Source organism: Dermacentor variabilis, chromosome 2, assembly GCF_050947875.1.
Source record: "Dermacentor variabilis isolate Ectoservices chromosome 2, ASM5094787v1, whole genome shotgun sequence".
Lineage (NCBI taxonomy): Eukaryota > Metazoa > Arthropoda > Arachnida > Ixodida > Ixodidae > Dermacentor > Dermacentor variabilis.
Genome location: NC_134569.1, coordinates 138,816,791 through 138,835,197, shown reverse-complemented (window position 1 = coordinate 138,835,197; position 18,407 = coordinate 138,816,791). Strand labels below are relative to the sequence as shown.

At 47.0% G+C, this 18,407-nt stretch overlaps 1 protein-coding gene across 1 annotated transcript in view; it reads right to left on the bottom strand.

Annotated features, from left to right (window-relative positions):
• LOC142570994 (uncharacterized) overlaps positions 1-18,407 on the bottom strand; it is a 119,064-nt gene that overhangs the window by 19,551 nt on the left and 81,106 nt on the right. The window contains exon 2 of the mRNA XM_075679288.1: positions 4,741-4,892. Coding sequence (XP_075535403.1) covers positions 4,741-4,892 — 152 coding nt within the window. The remainder of the gene's footprint in view (positions 1-4,740; positions 4,893-18,407) is intronic.

The window sequence follows — 18,407 nt, the reverse complement described above, 5'->3', positions numbered from 1 at the left end:
GTTTAGTTTGGGCCGCCCAGAAGTTGTCGTGTTACGTGTACGGAGCGAAGTTCATCTTCGAGACCGACCACTGTCCTCTGACGTGGCTAAATCAAATGTCACACAAAAATGGCCAAAATTTTTGGTAGAGTTCAGCTCCTCTGCTCTTTTCTGCTTAGCGTTGCTCGTCCGTCACATTCTACAACCCAATAGTTGAGGTCCCAGTGATGTTGAGCCACAAAAGTTTAAGAAAGGTCTGTGGTAGAAGTTCAAGTCTAGATACCATAAATGAATCATCTGCGGGTGCCGAAAAGCTTGGAAGATGCCGAGTATCGCTAATCATGGGACGTCACTACAGTAAACGTATGATCGCATAAACTGCAAGCACTCTATACGGTGCGAAGTGAGAGCGCAGTATGTTCGCTTCAAAATACTAATTGATACTGATCATCACGTCACACGTATAAAGCTCCGCCGTTGTAACCTGTCCCTCATTTCTAAAATCCAGAATCGCGCCAAGAAGCGGCTTCTTTTCATGAATTATTTTTTTTTTACACCCAGTGCCACTAGAAGCGCTAAATAACGTTATAAAATGGTTTTCATTGTTGTCTAGATATTACAGATCCCTCACAAATTTTTCGTTTCGAGGGAATGCGGGGACTGTTAGGAGCCATATGCAGAGAAGATTTCTAGCGTGAGCGCTGATTAGCACTAAAATGCAAATTGCTAAACCATCTTTTTCGGTTCGTTTAGAGCCGAAAGGAAAACTCTGCAAAGTTTCCTGTTTCTCTGAAGGACCCAATTGGCAAATATTTCATATTTACAAATAATGGTACGCCACTCTACAAGACACGTGCGCCGAAAGCAACCTAATTATATACGCTGCAAATAATTACTCAATACTCCTCTCTTTGCAGTTTTCATGCCATACACAAAGCGTGTAGTTCGTGTTTCCTGTGCTCCTCGGTGAACTATGCGAGGCACGTTGTTTATAGTTCGCTGTAGTAACCGGAAGCGTATTGTGAATGACGAACGGTAATTTTATTCTGTGTAGGTTAACAAAACCTATTGCAGAAAATTATTTATTCAAGCGTTCCAGAGTGCCTTCCTGCCGTTATCCTCAATATTTTGCAGAATCCTAAAACAACAATGTAAGACACGCAGCTCAAATGCATTGCAAAGGAGAAACACAATAAGTATAACAAGCTATAAATCATTCCCGCCTGCGGCTTAATTACAGGCATCACAAGTAACTACTAAGCCCTCGTTCTTTCTCTATCTTCATGCGTTATATACGATGTTTGTACTTGGTTTCGCCGTTGTCCTCAAGGAATTGAACGTAGCGCGTTGTTTATGCTTAGCGATAATAAGGATCCCGCTATGGACGATGTGTCGGCATAGTCGAAAGTGTGTGGGTTATAAGCAGCTTCAGGCTATGGGTAACGTGCATGCGAAATTCGAAATTGGTGCACTAATTATGACCTTAGCAGTAAATTACACAATCAAGCAATCTGTAGCGTCATAAGTGTGTTTCACAAACAGCGCAGAATTAATAACGCTGCCCTGGGAGAACTACGAGCGCAACAAAGATCAAATTTCGATTAAAAAAAGTGGGAGGAGTAGAGAAGGAGCATTTTATTGGCGAAAGTTCTGGCGAAGTAAAGTGTTTGCGGATGTACTGCGGTCTTCGAGAAAATTTCTTATCAAATACTCGAAGGTGTTATACGCGGGCAAATTTTTAAGCGTACTATGTTTGAAAGTATGTGCTTTAATTAAGGGTCATTTAAATCCTTATTGTACCTGCTGAAAAAAAACTCCTTCGCTGGAAATTTGTCTGTAATTCTGCAAGGTTGCAAAACTCTGCTGTCTTTTTCATTTTTTATATTATACTGAACAAAAAGCAAATGCACCTTTTAAGCCAATGAATTTCTTGTCGACATCGTTTTCGTATGACGCGTATATCAGGCCCTCTGTCTATCATGTCCGACAGTTGTGATGATCGGGGCGCGCACACAACCACGACAAGGCATCTAGCAATGAAGCCAGGAAAGCATAGGGGAAATCAAAAGTTAGATTTATTTAAACGCGAAGACAGCAAGGAAAAACGAAAGTGGACGAACAGGCAGTTTTGGATCATCTGCGGCCAGTCGTTTTTTTTTTCTTTAATGCAGTTCAATTTCTCGTTTTGTTGTTTACGTTTGGCCAAGTCGGCGTACTTTCGTGCTCCCCTGAACCGGCTCTTACGGAGCCAGAGTATATATAGCGTTCTGGTAAGGCCGCTCGATCAAAACGCATCCGCTCATGGCACGAGCTGTTTTGCGCATACTACACGATGGTGCGTCTGTTATGAGTGGAACGGGGAGTTAACCTCGAGTAAAATATGTGTAACGTTTTCTTTGAGCTCTTACTGAAAGTACCAATGGTTTCTCTTTGGTCTCATTGCGCACGCAATCGAAGTGCGACGCCTGCGACGCAGCTGGCGACACTCATCATCAGCCAGCGCTCGTTGATGCCTTTAGCGCAACGCTAAACCTTGCTATCGCTTGCAATATGTCGCCTTCGGACAAAGCTACCAATTTTAGAGCGCAGCTCTTTGGCGTCCGTTCCTGGGTTTCGCGTCGTCGTCGGCCTCGTAACCAGCTCCGCCCCCCTTTCATCCCCCCAGCGCTAGCAGCGACCGACTGATACCGCTGGATGCCGCTGACGCCGCTAGAGAGTCAAGATAACGTGACTGCATAGAACACCGTCGCCGCCATGCAGAAAGAGGAGGAAAGGGTCCCCCCCCCTGTTCTTGTGTGGCGGATAGGGTGCTCTTCAGTTGCCGACGCGCCGGTTATTCGTTGTCCCTGAAACCAACTCCGCAGCTGGGGTTGACTCACTATCGGCGTCAGCGGCATCAGTCAGTCGCTGCTATCTCTTCCCTCCTCCCTTTATCGTGTTGTCCGCTTGCTGCGCGCGCTTCTGCCCCCATCGTTTGCCGCTGGGTGTACACGCCGCCCCCCTCCCCCCTCTTCCTGCGAGTCTCCGGTTGTCAAAGCGCCGGCTCGAACTTAATTCCTTTCTTCGCTCCTCCTCCAATGCAACCCCTGTGCGGTGGCAATCAGAGAGCCAGATCGGTGGCGGCGGATCTGTATATGTGCACCGCCCGAGCCGAAATTGCCGCTGCCGTTCGCCCTGTGCGGTGGCAATCAGAGAGCCAGATCGGTGGCGGCTTGACATAAAGACAAACAGCAATTTCCTAACACTTATGCGGGAGAACATCCCGTTCCTCTCGCTCGTAACGCGTCCCACGGCTGTGACAACCTCGCGAGGCACTTGTATAGATCTCGTCTTTGAGAATCAAGCATTGGTGTACCAAGTCGAACATATATCAGTCTATTTCTCCGACCACAAAGCTTCCTTCATGACTGTCAAGAACTGTTAGTGGAGTCTTTGTTAAAGGAATACGTGTGAAAAATAAAAAAAAATTCTGTGATAGCGCATACATGTGTTGCTCGATTTCTTTGCCTCAATCTATCGAAAAGGTGAAACAGCTTATTTGCTGCGCTCAAATTTCGCATTAGGAAGTAACGTAATCGTCGGTAATTTTTTACGTCTACAGTTAAATAAAACAAATAAAATACCATCTAATTTCACCTACAGTTGGCTTTCTGTTAGGGATGCGAGCGTATCGAAAGCCTTAAATACCAATCGAAAAGTCTTTGCTCCTGAATTTGTATTGGATTACACAAGTAGGCATAAGGAATTGTCAAATAATGCTTGCGTTCGGATACCATAGAAACAGCAAAAGCTTTTTCTATACTACAGGGGAAAGACTGGTACAAGTGAAGACTCTTCCCAATGACTCTTGCTTCAAGAGAACCGCGGTTGTTGAGCAGACGCGCCTGTCTTTGAACAAACGCATGGAGTAGACCGCTTATTCACAGTGGCTCTTTTCGTTAAATGAGCATGTTTCACTATAAGCAGCCCACCAATTTGTTGTCTCTAGGTCGGGAAAGCAATCTACAATTTTCCCGTCCCCACTATGCGTGGATTCCGTTGAAACAATGCACGGTGCTGTAGAATTGCGCTTAGCTCCTTCATAGAGCCCACACTCTACCACAGATATCTAGTACCGTGTTGTTTATTTGTTGCATTACTTTCGATGTCGTGGTGTTGCAGATATGATCACCTTTGCTTATAGCCAATCGGTTTTAATACGGTCACTCACAGTCCGGAGGTGACTTCTCCGCAAACTATAGTAAGGGTTGCGCCCAAGCAGCGTGCTAGAGCAGCACATAAAATAACGGCACTATATACGCTAGTCTTACCGATGAGCTTAACCTTCCTTTATTTACGATAATTCCGTCCGGGAGTTGGGGCCTTACTTTTTGAACCACGTTGAGAGGCTTTTCAGCTCATTTAAAGATTCGGTGAAAACGGCATTATGTGACAAATAACATCAATAAGTCATTTTTGCCGAACGCCGTCTTCGAAATCTGAATATTTCACTATGACTAAATATTGGATATATGCGATATTTAGAGCTCATTCTTCTCGAATGTTCGTATTTGATTCGATTACATTTTTTGCAGTCGTACAGAAATATTCGGACCTCTTTTCTCTTGAACATTCGCCTTCGGTTCGATTTTTCATTCCGACATCTCTGAATATTGTGCTTCAGCTTAAGGAAAAATTATCTGCCATGATATTCCTATTTTCCTGCTCGCGCATATGATAAACCGCTCACAATACACACACAAATTCAACCACACAACTCACGGTGGACGTCCGTTCAGGGAGGGTACCAGCCAGAGGTAGCTAGCTGTCTTGCTGTTTTGATCAAGGTGTTGCCGCACAACTACTACACAGTCTAAATCTCCGTCTTCGTCCGCGTCAAACACAGCAACGGCGTGTGGAAAGATCTCAAACATCTGCAAAAGCACGGGAAGACAAGTACATCAATCAAATGAGGCCAGCAGCTGTAGTAGTAGTGGTCAGCATATTGTGGAACAGCAGTACACAGAAGTCCTGTACCGAACAAGCTGCGCATACGTGCCAAGTTCATAAAAAATTGTTCCAAAAACATTTTTTTCAATCGCGCGTTAATGGAACCATCCTGCTCACATTGTAAATGCTGAAACTCGCGATTTATTTTTCACCCTTGATGCCCACAGCTTGTAAGGATAGTATTTGAATCATTTCAGCGCATTAAACTGCAAATGTGTTGCTATTCTTTAGTGATGCGTGACTGCGCTCTTGCTGTGTTACACTGTATTGCTCTTCCTTATTATGTATAGTGTTACCCTATTGAAGCGATAATGCTTTATTTTTGTTGTGTTAATGTCCCATTGTGATATTTCACAAAGGTAGTGGTGTACTAGTTTGTTCGTTTTGTTCACTACTCATATCTAGGTCCGATGTTGGACTAATAGTACTTAAAAAATTGAAAGCTATAAGCTCCACTAAATGGCTAGGGCCAGTACTGACAGAGCTTCCCTTAATTACCAAGACGAGGTAAAATAGAAGTAGCTTATCCGTTACTTGTTCATGCCACTCAGCTTACCGCTTATAACGACTGGAGCCCCCGTGCTAATGTTGTGTTTCATAGCAAATAGCACTTTTATACTTTTATCTCTAAAGCAGTTAGTCAAGGAGTTCCTTTCGATAGAAAATTACCTATTTGCTTCATAAAATATATTACAATTAGCTCTAAGTCAGGCCCCCACCTTTCTTCATTCCTGTAAATAAATTTTTCTCTCACTTGCAGTTAGCTCAGCATCCATGACCTTTCAGTAAATCAAAAAGCTATTGATTTCTGTGGATATTGTTATGGAGAGAACAGAGGTTTGAATGGCGCGAGAAGCGATCAGCACCTTCATACAATTGGCCACATTTATGCACAACTGCGCACGAGTGCTCGTGGAGATGCATATCCCACCGACAGAGACGTCCGATAGGATCATTTACTGATGAAAGCCAGCATAAGGCAGGGTGGTCGCTGATAACTGCAAACTGCCGGCCGTACAAGTAGCGGCGAAATTTACGGCCTTCCCAAACGAGGTCAAGGCACTCGCATTCAGTAATGAAGTTTTTGCGCTCCGCTTGGGACAGAAGACGGCCAGTGTACGCAATAAAACGACTACAACCTTGATGGCGCTGAGCCAAAGCAGCGTCGATTCCATGACTACTGGAATCGGTTAGAACTTCCGTTAGGGCGGTCACGTCAAAATTGGCGAGAACTGGTGGTGAAGTGAGCCGCACGGTAAGGTCAGCGAATGCAGTAGCTTGTTCCGGACCACTCACAACCGCGTCTTTCTTGACAAGTTCTATGAAAGGACATGCAATGTTGGCGAAATCGAGTACGAACCGGTGGAAGTATGAGCAGAGGCCCACAAAGCTTCGAGCGTCATTGGCCCAAGTCGGCACGGAAAAATTCTTGACGGGGCCAACTTTCTCGGCATGGTGGCGGACGCCGGAAGAATCGATTAGGTGCCCGAGCACACTAAGTTGCACGCGGCCGAAGTGACATTTTGATGAATTGAGCTGTAGCCCAGAGTTGCGTAAAACAGAAAGAACTGCGGAAATACGCTTGAAGTGCGTGGCAAAAGTTGGTGTAAAGCCCATAACCGCATCGAGGTAGCACAGGTATATATAGCACTTAAATCCGTGTAGGAGACATCATACGTTCAAATGCCGCCGCGGCATTACATACCCCGAACGGCATCACCATAGGCCCACGTGGTGCAGGGTGCGTCGAAATTTCCGACCACCACTAGTTGGTCCTTGGTATGGGATGGTATGAAGAACTTTATTTAGGTCCTGAGGGATCAGTCTCGGACTGATGCGGGCCGCTCCCACGTCGGTACAGAGAGGCCGAGCCCCTCTGCCCTCACACGAGCCCTCTGGACAGCCCTGAGTTGGTCCGCCAGCACTTCACTGTGCAGCATCCGCTACCACCACTGTTCACCTCGAGAACCATCACCGGCCAACGCCAAGCAGCGCCACAGCATGTGTTCTTAATCGAGCAAACCCCCACACTTACTACAATAGACTGAAACCCCACAGTCCGGATTAATTTTATTCATGATGACCGGGTTAGGGTACGTTCGTGTCTGCAGAAGCCTTAATGTAACCACCTGCGGCCTATTTAATTTAGGATGTGGCAGCGGGAATGCCCTGCGCCCTAAGTAATAGTGCTTGGTGATTTCGTTGTAGGTTAACAGTTGGTCTCTATACTCAGGAGCGGGAGATCCAGTCCCTTCAGGGAGTACACGGCACACTAATCCTCGTGCCTCCCTGTGCGCCACCTCGTTGAGGTTACGCGGGGCTCCCTCCACTGTCCCCATGTGCGCCGGGAACCAAGTAACGGTATGCGAAGTGATATCCCTACCCTGCAGCAGTCTGTTAGCCGGTTCCGCAACAAGTCCTCTCGAGAAGGCTTTAATCGCAGATCGCGAGTCACTAAGCACCAAAACTCTTCTTGAATCAATTAGTGCTAGAGCAATAGCCACCTGTTCAGCAACCCCCGGATCTTTGGTATAAATGGAAGCAGCATTTCTAACGCTCCCTTTGCCATCTACCACCACCACCGAATAACCATTTTTACCATTAATCTATGCGGCGTCAACAAACACAGACTGCTCCTCCTGATCCTTTGCCTCTCGCAACAAAGCCCTAGCTCTCGCGACCCGCCTCCCTGCATTGTGCACGGGGTGCACATTCCGCGGAAACGGACGAGCCATAATATTTGCCCTAAGGTTCACGTTCAACTCGTGTAGGGGCGCCCTATCGTGCGACACAGCCACCGATTCTTCAACTGACTCTAAAATATACCTACCCGCTGGTGTACCTAGCAACCGCTCCCTCTGTGCGGTACTTTGAGCCTCGGCAATTTCGTCTAAAGTATTATGCAAACCCAGTCGTAACAACATATCGTTTGACGTAGTCATAGGCAGACCAAGCGCAGCCTTGATGGCTTTTCTGATTAATGCTTCCAGTTTATTTTTCTCCCCCCCCCCTATTCCAATTTAGCATAGCTGCCACATACGAGAAATGACACATAATAAATGCGTGAACTAAGTGCATCGCACCTTCTTCTCCTAAACCCCTATGCCTATTAGAGATCCTTCTTATGTGTCTTACGGCCTCCTCCGTCTTCTTGGTAATACGCTGAATGGTTCTAATGTTCGATCCGTTTGCTTCAAGTACAAAACCCAGGACCCTGATTGCTTCAACTTTGGGTATCACCGACCCTTCCCTGAGTTCTAATGCAAGGCTCAACTTCCGGTACCCAACCCTTCGGCCTACGACTTAGCTTCTTAGATTTTAAGATCAACAACTCCGACTTTTTAGTGGAGTACTTGAGCCCCATGAGACCCAGATACTCCTCCGTAAGCTTTACCACCTGCTGCAGCCTAGCCTCAAGCTCTCCATCACTACTACCGACACTCCATATAGTAATGTCATCCGCGTAGATAGAATAGGCAATATCCTGGACAGTGTCCAGTCTATTAGCCAACTTCGACATCGCCAGATTGAATAACATAGGCGGGAGTACGGATCCCTGCGGAGTACCACAGCAACCCAATTTAAAGACTTCTGATTTTATCTCCCCAAACCTGAGACATTTCAGTCTATCCATAAGGAAAGCCTTGACAAAATGGAAAAGCCGCTGCCCCATATTCAAGTCCGATAGCACCCGTAGAATGAAAGAATGTCGAATTTTGTCGAAAGCTTTTTCCACATCAAGTCCAATTAGTGCCTTAGTATCCCTTGTCCGCCGGTCGAGGATCTGATGCTTAATCCTGATCATAGCATCCTGAGTCGAGAGGCCGGGCCGAAATCCTATCATCGAGTGCGGAAAGACCCCGTTGCCCTCAACATAACGCGTTAGCCTATTTAAATTTGCATGCTCAGCGACTTTCCCCAAACACGACGTCAGGGAAATGGGTCTGAGATTTTCAAGCCCTATGGCCTTCCCCGGTTTGGGTATCAGAACAGAAGTTGCAAGTTTCCACTCTTCCGGGAAAGAGCCTTCCTTCCATCGGCAATTGATCTCCCGCGTAAGGAACTCAATTGACCCATCGTCTAAATTCCGCAGCATTTTATTCTTAATGCCATCCGGCCCTGATACCGATCGGCCATTAAGATTCTGCAGCGCCATCGTTATATCACTTTCAGTAAATTCCGCATCCATAGCTGCATTTTCGTACCCACTATATTCCAAAATCACGTCAGGTGTATCGTGCCAGGTCTCCAACGGAAGGTATCTCTCAGCCAAATCCTTCAGCAACTCCTGCTCCGTGGAGTCCCGACACGCCTGCTGGACCAGCTTACCTATCACAGTCCTCTGATTAGACTTAGTGTTTGTCTCATCCAGTAAATGTCTGTGCAAACTCCAGGCGCCTCCCCTCTTAATGCGACCATCAATAGAATTGCACACTTCATCCCATTGCTGCTTGCACAGTGCCCGACAATGGTCTTCAATTTCCTGATTAACCACTGCTATACGCTTTCTAAGCCTTCTATTCAATCTCTGACCCTTCCATCTCGCTAACATCGACAGCTTGGCTTCCAACAAATGTGCCAGGCGACTATCCATGTGTTCCGTGTCGATATCGGTCTGAACCTCTTTAGTGGACGCCTCAACTTCACTTTTAAGCTGACTAGTCCACTGTTCCAAGGTCAACTCATTTCCCTCATCTTCGTTTCTCAGCGCTCTTCGTTTCCTAAATGCATCCCAGTCAACCATCCTGAATGTGCGCTCCTTTTTATTAGCCACTACCAAAGTAATCATAAGTATGTAGTGATCGCTACCAAAATCTATATTAGAATTGGACCAGGACGAATCCACCACCCCCCGAACAAAAGTGAGATCAGGTGTCGGGTCCTTGGTGCCCGGAATAATTTTAGCGAGGGTTAGGAGGGCACTAAAGTCTTCGTGTTTGTCTTTTGGGGGACTGTACACGCTTAGAACGACTGCGTGGGCGCTGCTCCTTTTTTGGGGCGTAACCACGATTGTTTGGTCATTAGTTTCTGTGCGGTCATAGAAATAATTGGCTGTGGCAGTTAGAACTTTTGGGTACCAGCGTTGCGACGTGAGGGTATCTTGCATTGAACAGCGTATAATGGCCCAATAGCCTTACTGGGCGGAGGCCCACTTCTTGTAAGCAGATTATGCGAGGTGGGTGGCTTAGGGAATTTCGGCAATATATTGGAGGGCTCTTGCTTTCAATTCCACTGCCAAATATCAAGTTGTTCTGAAGAATTTGGCCTAATTTCCATCATCCACGCTCTCTGTGTCGGTGACATCTCTAGCGTTCGCAGTGCGGCGGTATGCGGGAGCTCTGAGGTTCGACAAGGGGCCTGCATCTGTGCGCTTACGAGCTTCACGTCGTGCGGTCAAATAAGTTTCGTTAGGCATAGATCTTTGCTGTTAGATTTCTTGTCGCATTTGCTGCATCTGTTGCAGTATGCTTTGCAACATGCCCTCTGTGGCTGATGGGGGTGTTGTGGATTGTGGTTGGTAGGATGAGCTGCTCCTTCCAGCTTACTAAGCCTAGCACTGAGAGCACTAAGTTGTTGTTACAAAGTGTTGTTGGTTTCTCTGAGTTGTCTATTCTCGGCTATAATTTTCTGATGCTCTGGTTGTCCTGTAATAGGGGCAGTGGAAGATACAACTCGCGCCCAGCTCACCTGTTGGGGGTTGTGTGGAGCTCGAGGCATCTTGGTAGCTTGGATCCTGGGTTTCTTCGGCTGCTGCCGCGGCTTCGGGGCTCTAGTCTTAGAAGGAGACCACGACTCGACTCCGTCGAGGTTTCGCGTTCATAGCTGAACCACCTACGTCCTTGTTTTCACTGGGATGCTTGGTCTTTGCGACTTAGTCTTGGTTGTGCAGGAACGGCCGGTTGCTTGGCTATAGGCTTGAGGGGACATTAAATTTACATCCCTTGGCGTCAGCAACGCAGGCTTCCTCACAGGCGGCGCATTTCAGGGTGCAGTCGTGCCCTTCCTTTGGGTTTTGGGAGCTACACGTGTGGCAGACTATTAGGGGTGGGGCACACACCAGACCGGTGGCCGGTGCGGTAGCATACACGGCATACCTGTGTCGTTGCCTTGTAGGGTTAACATGGGCGTCTCCCCTCGGTAGTAGTATACATATTTGGGCGTGTACTCACTGCTAAAGGTGTGTACCGCAGTCTTGGTGTCACCCAGCATCCGAGTCTGAAGAATCTCTACCCCTTGAGTCCGTATACGAAAGTGGGCCATCAACTCTTCGGTGGGCGTCTTGGGGCGATTCCGTGAATTACGCCACGCAAGACTCCGTCCGCAGCTTGCGTGGGTCAATCACATCACCCGGTCAGCGACTTGCTGGAGATGTGTAGAAACAAGTATGACGGAGCCTGGTGTAAGCCTGACCAGGAATTGCGTATCCGTGACTTGGCTTTGACAGGCCATCACCACTACTTTCGAAATTTGGTGATTAGTCAAGTCTTTGACAATAAGTCGCTTGAAATGCCGAAGCACGATCTTAAAACCATTCTTGGGGAGTGGTGGCAACCGGCGACGCTTACAGCGTTGTCCTGGTGCTTGCGAAGTATTCGGCTGTTGTTTGGCGGGTGGTTGAATAGTGGTTCTCCGCTCCTCATACCGCTTCTACGCTCGTCAAGTTCTTCTGTCGTCGAGTCAGGTTCGAACGGGTCGTCCAATGCTGATGTGGCGCAGTAGGACATTGTCGCATTCTGGCTGGTCGAAGGAAATTCCATGGACTGTGTTTCTTGGAATTCCACTGAAGTACGCACGGTACACGGTGCGGTGCTCGTAAAGGGCAGGTTGAGCCTGCGGGGAAGCCTAGTAGTCGGCTTGGAGGCCGCCATAAGGCTGCTTGGCGTATTCGTGCCTATGCCTATCCGCGGACGCCGAACCGACTGCGTCAGGCTTAGTTCGACCTAGTCAAACGAAGAAGTTTCAAAGTCCTTAACTGGGAAAATATTGATCACTTACGGCCAAAACCAATTTCGAACGGTGCAGAAACATTTCACGGACAATTTGAACACAAAAATTGAGGTCCCAATTAGAGTTAGATGCATTAAAAAGCCGAAAGTAGGCGGAGCAGCGTCTTGTTGAAACGCAAACTGAGTGTCTCCCATGGCGTTCCACTAAGTTCACCGACTTTATTTGTGGAAAAAGACCTGTCGAAGCTTTCACACATGCTTCATAAGAAGCCTACTGCACCATCAATACACCGGCTGTTCTAACTGTACAAAATAAAGATATTATACCAATATAAACCTTGGTGACATCATTTTATCATTCCAGTGTTCATATTGGTCACCTCTAAATACGTAGTCAGTTGAGGCGTTGTCTACGTAATTAACGAAGCGACGTTAATTATATTTTCAATTATTGTTCTTAAATTGCTAAAGAAAATGAGTAGTTCGGAGCCCTTCCCCGAGATTATCTAGCCCAGCCAAGATATTTTGATTAAACATGCTTCTGTAAGAGCTATGCGAACACATACTTTCAAATTAAAAGCTCTTGGAAAGCGTAACTGCCGCAGAAAAACAACGTCTGTAAAGTAAACCTAACCGCAGCAAGCCTTTTGTGATGTCAGTAGTATGGCTTCTTGAGCACGTTCCTGGGGCGCTATAACGTAAAACTATTCCAAACTATTCTATTCAAATTCTGCTATCAGCCCTCCACGATTGGTCAAAAACTTTTTTCGACCACCCCCGCTTCACCTGTCTGTCACGCGACGTCACGAAAACCGATATACCTCCCCATCTGATATGATGTGTACACACTGATTATGCATGATTTGACAGAAAAAGAAAAACAGTTATTTCTGATTCGACCCCTTTTCGCCATTAGCCCTCGGCTATTGGTAAAAAGTTTTCGAGCTGCACCCACTTCACCTGCCTGCCACGCGATGTCACAAAACCGCAAGAACTTACCAAGTCAAAGTGACGTGTACGCGATAAAGATGCATTAATATGCCGAACAAAACTTAATTTTCTTCGGAATAGCCGCTGGCTGCCCCGTTCCCAAAGGAATAAAAGATGGCTGCCGCCGGTCGCTCAGACGCTGGCTACTCGCACCTGCCGGAGAGCAGGGGTGTATTTGCGTATAATAAATCTTCTTGCGTGGCCGTGTAACGTTTTCGAGCACTTTCGGCACGTTTACCCCCTCATTCTGCCAACTCTTCTTTGGTGAGGGTCCGTTTTAGCGTCATTCTTGAGCTTCCGTTGCATGCCGCCGCGATTTTCGACTAGCCACCGCAAGCTAAGTAAGGGAAAGCCGACCAATCGTAGACGCCGGCACCCCCTCTTCATCCGGTTATCGACTTTCAGTGCAGTGGCTCGGCCCCATCGAATCCCTCTCCACTTGAGCCTTCTCCTCGCTTCTTGTCAGCCAATTAGATACGACAAGCCGCTCAGTGTAGGCAATGTTATTCGTTTTTCAAGCAAACAAAAGTGACCTCCTATGAACGAGGAGAGCGTTTGATTGGTCTGTTCAAACAACCCTGCGGGTGACCGCCCGGTGCTTGCGTTGGTGGTTGCGCAAATTTGACGTCAGGAGATTGGAATAGAAACATATTGGAATAGTTTTACGTTATAGGGCCCCTGGTGGCCAGACCGCCTTCGATTTTTATTAAGGGTGTTTTTTCGAAGGCAAGCCGTTCAAAGTTTTAACACAGAGAAAGAAATTCAACAAGAGGGGACACTCGGACGAAAACTTCAAACAGGAAAAACGGCCCGCCTAGTGTTGATTCCATCCGTCAGTTGACGCGAACATCGCAAAAAACAGGAATGTGAAATTAACTTACAGACAGTTCTTTTTTATTCTTTCCATCTAGAACTAAAAAGATTTGCGCATAAATGAACGTATACTTTTCAACTTATTTTTCTTGCGTTACGTAGCTACAAGCTAATGGCACGCCAGGCGCGACAAATCTGCTTGCGTCATGAGCCAAACAGGCCACCGAAGCCAGCGACGCGGGTTGCGCATGTGAAGTTCACCTATTCGGTCACCCGTCTATTTCATATGTAGCGGGCTTGGTGGGCTCCCAGCGTATTCTTGCATTCCTTCTGCACTCCGACACGGCACCACTGCACTTTTGTACTATGGCAAGGTGAGAAATTTTGCTTCACATTCTGCGACGCATTTCAAGCAATTTTGGCTTTTACGGCACGGAACCGAGACTTGTGACGCAGCTGGCGAAAAAAAGCTCGGCCATCCTGGCGTAGCTTATTTGAGTTAATGAGTCGTACTGGGAGATGTTTGCGACGCTTTCTATGAGCCCCAACATTATTATAACTTATGTCGGTAGTTTTTGGGAACGCTCGCCGCATCAGGCTTTGTGACGCACTTAGCGAACAGCACCGATGCCGTGTGACGCAGTCTCGCGTGTACTGAATCTTATCGGGCCAAATTTTGGCGCTGACCCACAACATTCCACAGGCATATACACTCCCTCTCCTTCCCTGCTGCCTCGCAAAAACATGCGCGTGTAAACAGACTGTATGACACTGGCTCTGCAATTACTATTCAAACCACAGCTGTATTAAATCGCCTTACGGTTTAAATTTGACGCTTCTTCAAGTCAATGTGCCCTCTGCCGAGAGGGTGCAGAGCCATTTGCTCTTGTCGTGCGACATAACCGCCCATCCCCTACCTTAACATTGCCTTAAAGGGAAGCTGAAAGGTTTTCCAGAAAAAATGAGTGAACATGTGTACATAATGGTTTTCAACCCTCCGAATTCGAATATCGTATCGAAATTGAGGGAAAGAAAGCGCAAATATATTTTATTTCGACGAAAAGTGCAGCAGCGGACACGCCCAGCTCGCGCGTCTCGTTTCCGCCTGTGATTGGTCGGGCGCCTCGTGACGTCAACTCTAGTGACCGACCGCTGCCGCTACACATGAAGCGCGGTGCCCGGTAGTTTGGTGCTGTAATGGAAAATTAAGAGGTAATGGAAAATTTAGAGAGACTGCGTTTTTCTGAGGAGTTCGGCGTTACTCCCTACATGTACGAGCCGATTGCGAAGAGCCGGCCTCTCGAAAAAGCGAACGATCCTGGTGCGAGCAGTGCTTTCGACGCGAACGAAAGCGAAGTCTTGGGATCTCCTCGTGTTTATTTTTTGCAAAGCGATCTAGTGATCTCGCCGATCTTTCGCCGATCTAGTGAGCTCGTTTCCGGTCAAATAACTGTAATGTTGTGTTCCTGCATGCCTCCTCGTGGAACGTAAGCGGGGATGCGAGCGTCGGCATTTGTGCGCTGTCCAAAGCTGTCGGCAATCTACAAAGACGGTTTAAACGCGTGAAAAGCTTCCCGGTTCATGCAGTACGTGTAGTGACCTTCATCTGTGCGCCATCCGCACACTACTCGTAACCGAAGTCGTAAAGGCGGCGAATTCCGTCGGCTACGTGAGAGGGTCGGTTTCGCGCTGTGCGCGAGAGAAGGGGGGAGCGTAGCGTCCTGGCGTGCGCCGGCTTTCCAGCACATGCAAACTCTACATTTGCACTACGTTATGGTAGCTGCATGCAGGCTGTTTTACAACACACGTGCAAATAGAAAATTCGCGGTGCTTTGCGACGAAACCTGCGTCAAGGGCGGGAGATAAACATGCACCTTCCGTTCAGCGTGCTAACACGAAGGAGCTCGCAGTAAATCAAAATCCAGGTTTGGGCGAGTTCGTGTATTCATAAGGCCTTCCAACACCAGTTATCATCAGTCAGTCCGCACTCGTGCCGTCTTTGTTTTCGTTGCTCCGATCTGTACGCGCTGCGTTTAGAAAGCCTGCTAGTGGCAAGTAGTCCTCTCTCATTCTGTGGCCATATGCAGCAACTGCGCAGGCCGAATTGCAGGGCTGGCCGTATACTACCACTCTACATACACGCAGACGCACCGACAAAGGAATGCAGGGTCGATCGAAGCAGATTACGATGGCACGCGCGCAGAAACAAACACGGTCAGGCACGGTCGCGCACGCTGCGAAATGCAAAACACTAGAGTTGACGTCACAACACCGCGGTTTCCGGTCTCCGCTCGCATCGTCAGCGTCAGCAGCAGCGCGCGGCATTCGACGGGGGGCCGAGCTACAGCGCAATTTTAACCGACGATTACGTCGCTCCTCATTGAAAAAAAACCCCAAATTTTACCTACATGGTTTATAAGGTTCCCGCATCCGTATATAAGCGTCTTATTGAATTCGACAGACTCTTCAGCTTCCCTTTAATGCGCTACTAATGTTCTGAGTAAGTGCCATAAATTTATATGCTGTTACAGTGGACTACCTTCTTGAAGCAGTCATTTGAAACTTGTTGATACTCGGCCGATATGTTGAAATCAAGGTTTCTAAAATTTTGCCCATTCAGTTAAGCATGTGCATTGCCGTGATGTTCCGCAGAATGGTGAAGACGCAATGTCCAGAATTCCAGAGTATGTCCTTGCTACAAGACACGACAGTTCTTTCTTTTTTCATTTTTTTAACGTAGCACAAAGACATGCGAATGCTTGTTATGTTGTCCGAGCAATAAAATCTGACAGTAGAAGCCATGACTTAACAAATGAGCAACCCAATGCTACGTTGAAGAAAGTAAAAAAAAGCATACTTAAAGAGCACTTCATAGGAAACCAGAACCGAAACCAAATATTGAGTTTCATGTTACGGCCATCTGGTGGGAGACTGCCGAACTCAGTCCTACGAGGCGTCAAAAAAACATTACGCCACACGGTATCGAACCGCTTCCAGTATGACGCGGAACGACGGCAGCGAGCGATTAAACCACTCAGCCACGGCTTGCAATGCTGCCGCAATGATACGCTCGGGTTTCTATGGATACCACGTAAATTAGCATGACTGTGTTTCAAAAATCGCTTTTAGGAACAGTGTTACGCCATGCGTAGAGAGTCGAAATAGGCATCAATAGAAAACTGAGTTACCGGGCTGCATACGGTGCAGCGGCTATTACGATAGCAGCCATAATTCTATCACAGCTACCGTTTGTGTCTAGATCTTCGAGTACAAATTTTCATAATTTCCATAGGTTTTCGTTGCTTATTCTTTAACCGCTCTGGGAAGAAAATTCTAGTTTGCCACAGCATGTTCACTACATTTTGCTCGTGCGGATTGTCTTCTAGAACATGTCTGTCACCTGCCTTTCTCAATATCCGACCTGCAGCTTTAATTATTCATTCCATTGAGAACGCGCTGGTTCCATTGAAAACGCGCTAGATTCGTGCCACAGCTGCTTGGGGCGCTAGTTGGTACGTGTCCTGAAAAGCTGGATATGTTATCCTTTGCCGTTCCTTGTATTCACGCTGTTCCTCGGTAGTCCTCACTATGAGTTGCAGATCCAGAGCGGCGCTGCAACGACAATAAAATTACTTGCTGGGCTGTTTATCTTATATGTGAAAGGAAAAACAAGTTACTCCCACGTCGCAAGCTGTTTTCGCCACGGCAGCTTGTTCAATAGTATTCTTTGCCGGGAAACGATAGCAGGGAGCATTACCTGCTTTGTATTGTTATCAGGAGCACCTTGTCATCCATGATGTGGTTCGGGTGCCAGTATCGTGCTTGTTTTTTATTGAAATTAATGCTGTTCTGTATGCTGTATGCGTCATTTCACAAAACGTATGTACATTAGTAAAGCAATGAAGGGGGCTAGTTGGTGAACGTTCATGGTTATATTGTGCTCAGTTTTACAAACCTTCCTTAATATCGTGTTTGTAAAACTGAGCGCAATATAACCATGAATGTATGTACATTAATTTCACTTTGCTGAGTCCTTGAGGCTTGCTCATCACTGCGGCAGATCGGCCCGGTATTGCACTACCTCCGTGATTGGCCCAAATTTTGCCCACGGACATGGGCACGAAAATGCCGACGAGAGGATAACCGCTTCGCTTTAAAAAGAGTCCACCCTAGTTTTTCTGGCAAATGCGAAGATTACTGAAAATGACACCCGCCAATTATTAGCGGATTCTTCTTCACAGAAATTCACCATTCAATCTCTTAGGCGCGAACAAAATGTGCCGCAAGTCACGTATGGTGCTGGACGCGTAGTTTCGTCATTTCATCGTGTTCTGAAGCATCTGGAAATGGGGATGGTCACTTGTTAGGTCAATACAGAATGCTCGCTGATAATTACTTAGTAAACAGGCAATGGCTGGGGCTATTATTCGGACATGCAGCTTGCTCAGTGACTCACAGTAGATGCAAATATGCAAGTCCGGACAAGAAGTTCAGCAAGTTGGTGAAAGTATGCGCTGTAAACTTATAACTAGAAACACAAGGCGCAGCAGTTCTCTGCTTCGTGTTCAACACTGGTTTCCTTGTAAAGCGGATACTACAGTCATTTCCTTATAGTGAAAAGAAATAAGTGAGCTAATACGCGGTCTACTTATTTTCTGGCACATCTCCGAGCATCTTCCTAGCAGCTAA